Genomic DNA, 6,800 nt, shown 5'->3' with positions numbered 1-6,800 from the left:
CGTCATCTCGACTGCTAGTGATACGAGGCCGCCGGAATCCAGCACGGCGTTCCGTATTACCCTCCTGAACCCACTTCAATATTCTGCTAACAGTCATTGGATCTCGACCAACGGGAGCAGCAATGTCGCGATACGGTAAACCGCAATCGCGATAGGCTACAATCCGACCTTTATCAAAGTCGGAAACGTGATGGTACGGATTTCTCCTCCATACACCAGGCATTACAGAACGTTTCACCGGGCAACGCTGGTCAACAGCTGTTTGTGTAGGAGAAATCGGTTGGAAAACTTTCCTCATGTCAGCACGTTGTAGGTGTGGTCACCGGTGCCAACCTTGTGTGAATGCTCTGAAAAACTAATAATTTGCATATCACAGCATCTTCTTCCTGTCGGTTAAATTTCGCGTCTGTAGCACGTCATCTTCATGGTGTAACAATTTTAATTGCCAGTAGTGTAATAAAACATTAAGAACTATACACAGCATAAGACAATTGCAATTGAAAACACGTTCGGCTCTGGAACGTTTAGGTTACTCAGTTGTGACTACCAAGCTGTTTTCACGGATTATGTCACTGTAAAAGATTACATGGTTTGGGGATGGGGAGAGAAGCTTCTGACACAGATGTTAATGTATAAAATGGCAGGCAAGGGGGAAGAAGGCTGTTAAACATGCCTCGTGGCGGCAGTGTGCAGGAGGTGAAGCGGTCAGTATTTGATAGTGGGCATCCAGGGCTGCCGTTAAATGACAAAACAGGAAATTAAGTACAATGAACAGGATATATTTCAATATACGGAGTAACAAGGGCGCGCCTAGGGTCGGAAGTTAGCACGTTTAGGCCAGTCTAGGAGGACGAACAATTAACTGAAATGGGTGACAGGAGGGGAAGCGGTTCATGGTAACTTCGTTGGTGGCAGGTCGTGAAACCAGAGCCAGAGGCTCTGCCTTCCAAAAAAGACGTCTGTTCTGCTCGAGGTCTGGATTACAAGAGAGAGAAGTAACTGTGTTTCGCACCGCAGACCACTCCGGCGTCAGCACACGTGATCGGTATCCCGTGCACGCTACTGGCTAAAACCAATGGCGTAAATCCGCTATCAGTTACAGCAGAGGGCTCAGGGCGCCTCCTATCAGCAGCTTTAACTGGACAGAACCGCCTCGGTTCTGAAAGGCAAGCGACTTGTGTCACGTACACACGGCGTGAATTACTCTGGGAGAAAACTTGTAAAGGTTCCACTGGGCCTTTCAATTAAATTTTTTAAACCAATTCCTTAAAATATTCCTTGACTGGCTGCCATCCTGTACATCACATGTTTCTCGGTGTGTTTTGCTGTATAGAAAATAAAGGCATATGAAACTCAATATCAAAATGCAATGCTTTTGTATAACGCATTCATTACCATTCAAGGAAATAACTTCATTGATTAACAGCGGTGATGAAAGTCCTTTATTTCTTCAGTACAGATCACCATACAAAAAAAAGAGGCCAGGCAAAGTTATGGTAACCAGTTGAAAGCACAGTTTAGTAGAAGTAATCCTGAGGAACTTCTCTGCTCCCATAGACCTGCGACAGGAAAGCAACTGAATCCTTCGGCGTCCTGGTTCTGTTCGGGCTGTCGAAATCCACCTCGTACAGTCCATATTTTACGCTGCAAACAATTAAGATTAATAAAGCTTTGACATACACGATATCACTTGTATAGTTTTCACATAAAGTGTATACGCACAGTACGTAAAAACGTGCCCAGCATGGAAAAAAATGAAATGTCGTGTGACGAGGGCCTCCCGTCGAGTAGACCGTTCGCCTGGTGCGAGTCTTTCGATTTGACGCCACTTCGTCGACTTGCCCGTCGATGGGGATGAAATGATGATGATTAGGACAACACAACACCCAGTCCCTGAGCGGAGAAAATCTCCGACCCAGCCGGGAATCAAGCCCGGGTCCTTTGGATTGACAGTCTGTCGCGCTGACCACTTTTTTTTTTAATAATTTGTATTGAACAAACTAAAAGTACATATATAGTCACTATGCAAGAGTTCTTCAAGGTACCATACCATTTAAACATATACAAATGACTGTTAGTTAAGCAAAAAAATAAATAAATTAATTAAAAATAAAAACATTAAATACAACAAAATATAACATATTCTGTCCTCTTCCTTTCTTTATTTATTTTTTTATTTTTTTTCCGTTTTGTCGATGCATGGGAACGTGGATAAGGGTGTTGCATCATGTGACAGGTAGGCATGGAACACCCCAACTTCGAGGGGGGTCAAGGAAGACGCTGCGGAGATACCCGGCAAAAGTTTGTCGGTAAGATGGTGCTATGCGTGGTCACAACTTTGTACCAGAAGTCAAGGACTGTATGCGGACCACTTTGAAAGAGGTATTCTAAAGCCTGTCCTCGAAACCAGATGAGGGTATGGTGCTTAGCAAGAGGGTAGTGAAATGTCTGGGGCAACAACAGGAAATCCGGGGTTACCGTCGTTGGCGGGGCACGGAGGTAAAAGCCCACGATTCGTTGGATGAGGAGCCATACGTTTTGTTTCAGGGGGCACGTAAGACGGTGCTCGTCGGTGTCTCCGAGCTGACAGTCAGGGCAGAGAGGGGAGGTGGCCAGTCCTATGCGATAAAGTCGACTATTAGTCGGGAATTTTCCATAGACTAAAACATACCAGAGTGCGGACACAGACGACGGTAAAAAGGGTGCATGCACACACCCCCAAACCGTGCGCCAGTTAATTTCAGGATGCTGTAGCACCATGGGGTCGCAAGGGTTGGACAGCATAAACAAACGATAGTAATCTTTTGTACGGGGAGGACGGGTGACTGGAAGATCGGCCCGAACGTAGCTGCGTTCTATGAAACAATTGGCGACATGGTACAATAATGGAGAAATAGATGCCACATTGATCGGTGGATCGAGAGAAGCTGGTCGGAGGATATCTAAGAGACTGCGTGTTAAGGACGGAACCGTCCCCTGCCAGTGTCGCAACAGAGTGTGGACAAAGAGTGCAGAAGATCGTGCCCGCACGTTGACGAGTCCGAGGCCACCTTTTGCAGGAGGCAATGTTAGAGTGTTGTAGCGGACTTTGAAAAGTGCCCCTGGTGACACGAAATATCCAAAGGCTGATTGGATGCGACGGCCAAGGAGTAATGGCATTGGGAGGATCTGGGCGACGTGTACCAGTTTAGGGGCTACATACATGTTGACATAGGACACACGTTGGAGTTGGTTTAAGTTACGGTGCACTTGACCGCGGACATGGTGCCGAATCGACTGTAAAAGCCGCCGGTATGCCAGGGCCACTGTGCGGTGTGTGGAGCTCGTAAATTCGATACCCAAGTAACGAAGTGTGGTACTGACTGGGAGTGGGGTCGGCACTACAGCCGGGAGGCCGCGCCCATTGTGCATCATAGTCGATTTACGGACATTAAGAATGCTACCAGAAAGAGGTCCATACTGGTGGATCCATTGGATGGCGTCATTGAGTTCCGTGGAGGAGCAGGTGAGAAAGAGGAGATCGTCCGCATAAGCCCTACAGTGAAAGGTGTAGTCACGCAAAGTGAGGCCCTGCAGTCTAGAGGTAAGTCCAGTGATGAGGGGCTCAAGTGCAATGACATATAGTAAAGTAGACATAGGGCATCCTTGACGCACAGAGCGGCGTATAGGGATCGGTCCTACAAGCCTCCCATTGACTTGTACCATCGAGACCGCGGGAAGTAGTAACAGGCGAATGGCATCGACAAAAAGTAATGGGAACCCCATTCGTGTCGCCACCATGAGGAGGAATGGGTGTCGAACGCGATCAAAGGCACTCGTGAAATCGACGGATACTAGTGCTGCACGAAGGCGACAAACCGACGCCAGTGCAATGAGGTCACGACATTCTCCTAGGGCTGTTTGTAAGGTGGCCCCACAACCACGTGCAGTCTGCTCAGGTGAAAGGACCGTAGGTAAGACGGTGCGTATGCGTGCTGCTAAGAGGCGTGCATAGATTTTATAGTCTGCATTCAGTAGTGTAAGGGGGCGATATGCAGAGACATGAGGCCCTCCCTTCGGTTTAGGCACAGGTAGAAGAATGCCAGTGACGAATTCAGGTGGAATTGGGAAGGACGGAGTAAAGAGTTCCTGAATCATTTCCGTCCAGCGAGGAAGCATTAACGTGGTGAAAGCCCGGTAAAACTCCACCGGGAGACCATCTGGTCCGGGTGATTTGTTCTTGGCCCCTTTGTTGATCGCATCTACCACCTCTTCTGCGGTGATTGCAGACATCATGGACGTTGACTCCGCTACGGTGAGGGTCCGATCAGGGGAAATACGGAGATAATCAGGAATGGGTGTCGCCATCGGTTCATCATCATAAAATTGGCGATAATGTTCAGCAAAGGCAGACACCACCGCCGCCTGTGTTGTGTGGTGAACACCATCGGAGGTCGTGATGTTGGCGACGAAAAGTCGACGTCGACGACTATGGTCGGATGTGGCATGGATTGTGGATGGGGTTTCGTCGTGGAGGAGGTCTTGTCGTCGGGAACGCACCACGACACCCTGCAGTCGTGCACGTTGAAGAGAGAGGAGACGAGCTTTGGTACGTTGTCGTTCCCTATGGGTGTCAGGTGATGGAGGGAGCGCATCGAGCTCACGGAGGACGGCGTAGTGAAAATTTGTGGTGTCTCGATGCCATGCTGCTGCTTCCTTGACACATTGTATGAAGGCCTTTCTGATCGCAGGTTTGGCACATTTGAGCCACCAATGGAACGTGGATGTGTATTGCGGAAGGCGTCTTTGGCAAGACGCCCATGTAGTGGCAATACATTGTCGGCAGTGTGGATCACTAAGGAGGGAGGTATTAAGCTTCCAGTAACCTCTGCTGCGCCACACTGACTGAGGTGGCAGAGCCAGGGAGCAAATGACGGCGCAGTGGTCCGAAAATGCAAGGGGCCACCGTTCAGCTTGGGCGACGTCATTGCCAAGGTGGGCAGAGATATAAAACCGGTCCAGTCGGCTCGCAGAATGTGCTGTATAATGGGTAAAACCGGGGGTATTGCCATGAATTTTCCCCCAAACGTCCACTAGATGAAAATCTTCGGTTAAGGTGAGAAGCGCCGGGCACGGCGAATTACCAGGCATTTGGTCCTGCGGATGGAGGACACAGTTGAAATCGCCTCCCATGATAAGGCGATCATAGCGTCCAGAAAACAGGGGCGCCACGTCATGTCCGAAGAAAGTGGACCGCTGCCGACGGTTCGAGGAACCAGACGGAGCGTAGATATTGATGACGCGCGTGTCGAAGATGGTAACAGCCATGCCTCTTCCACAGGGAAGGATTGTCGTGTCCTTGAGTGGGATTCCTTCGCGTATGTAGAAAGCCACTCCACGCCCTGATTGATCACATGTGGATGTGTATGAATCGTAGCCGTAGACTGGTGGTAGTGTGGCAAGGCGTACTTCCTGAAGAAGGGCGACTTTGACGTCAGAGGCCAGAAGCATGTCACATAGGAGTTGCAGCTTGGGTGCAGTGCCGATCATGTTGATGTTCAGTGTGGCAAACCGGTACGTTTGTTTCACAGGTGTTGGACGCGCATCTACCATCACCAAGGGAAGTAAGAGGAGGGCACCGACAGGAAGTGCCGTCCCATCAGCTGCAGTGCCTTGCTTTTGATGTTAACAAGCAGCCTTGTCCGGCGGAGGAGGGGCCGTTTCTTCCTCAATCTCGTCGGCCCATGCTCCTGTGCCATGGGTCCGTCCAATGTCCATGGGAATTGCGTCTTGGTGAGAGAGATCTGGAGTTGTCGGCGGGGAGACAGGCGTCTCAACCGGCGCACCGATCTTTACATTGTGCGTGGCGACCTCCATAGTGGTCCCGTCCTGCGAAACGTCTTGTTCGTCGTGAAAGTTGTCCGCCGACCTCTGCGTGGAAATGTCGGCTGGTTGGGTGTCGTCTTCGTCGTCGCGGGTGGCGACGCTTTGAGAGCCCGTGGGTGAACGGCGACGGCGTTTGCGCCTACGTGGCGAGCGTTGTTTGCGCACGTGTTCCTCAGTGTCGGACGAAGGCAAGGAAGAGCGTCGACCTGGTTCGAAGGCGTCGGTGGGTACAATGAAATTGTCAAACAGGTGTTGCGAGGATGTACTGTTCTCCTCAGCGGCCGGTGCGGGAGCCTGTTCGGCGGCAAGGTCGTCAGGTGGGGCGTCCACACCGTCCATAGCTGACTGGGGCGGTGGGACGTGCCGATCGGAAGGACCGGGCGACGGACTGGACGAAACTGTAGACGTGGCAAGAGCCGCTGCGTAAGTGACCGGTAGGGCGGTCATCGTGGGTGTGACGGACGCTTCCGACAACGGGAGCTGCGCGACACGTCGTTGAATGCATTCAGACCGTATGTGACCTTCTTTCCCGCAACCGGAACAGGTTCGAGGTTGGCCGTCGTACATTATAGTGGCACGGCAGCCTCCGATACGTAGATAGGAAGGCACGTGCTTCTGCAACTCGATGCGGACCTGTCGAACGCCATTTAAAACGGGATAGGTCTGAAATTGCACCCATCGTTCGGCGACATGTTCCAGAACGTTGCCATAGGGACGGAGCGCCTCGATGACGACGTCTGCAGGTAGTTCGAACGGCAGTTCGAAAATCCTTATCGACCGTGTACCGAGACCTGCGTGATCGACGGTAACGGGTCCGACGTTGCCGTCGGAATGGCAGAAGCGCAGTCCACGTTTGGCCTCTTGAAGCACCTTGTCGCACGCCGCATCGTTGATCATTTTGACGTAGACGGTACTGCTAACTATCGACAAGTGGA

General features: G+C 50.8%; 1 protein-coding gene across 1 annotated transcript in view; it reads right to left on the bottom strand.

Annotated features, from left to right (window-relative positions):
- Window positions 1-1,419: 1,419 nt before the first annotated feature.
- The window catches only part of LOC126281892 (myrosinase 1-like), a 105,451-nt gene continuing 100,070 nt past the window's right edge, over window positions 1,420-6,800 (bottom strand). Inside the window, exon 11 of the mRNA XM_049981207.1 lies at window positions 1,420-1,644. Within this exon, the coding sequence (XP_049837164.1) occupies window positions 1,518-1,644 (127 nt within the window). The 3' untranslated portion in view covers window positions 1,420-1,517. The remainder of the gene's footprint in view (window positions 1,645-6,800) is intronic.

The sequence above is a fragment of the Schistocerca gregaria genome, chromosome 7 (assembly GCF_023897955.1).
Source record: "Schistocerca gregaria isolate iqSchGreg1 chromosome 7, iqSchGreg1.2, whole genome shotgun sequence".
In the NCBI taxonomy this organism is placed as follows: domain Eukaryota; kingdom Metazoa; phylum Arthropoda; class Insecta; order Orthoptera; family Acrididae; genus Schistocerca; species Schistocerca gregaria.
Note: the sequence above shows the minus strand (reverse complement) of the source record. Positions and strands in the feature narration are given on the sequence as shown.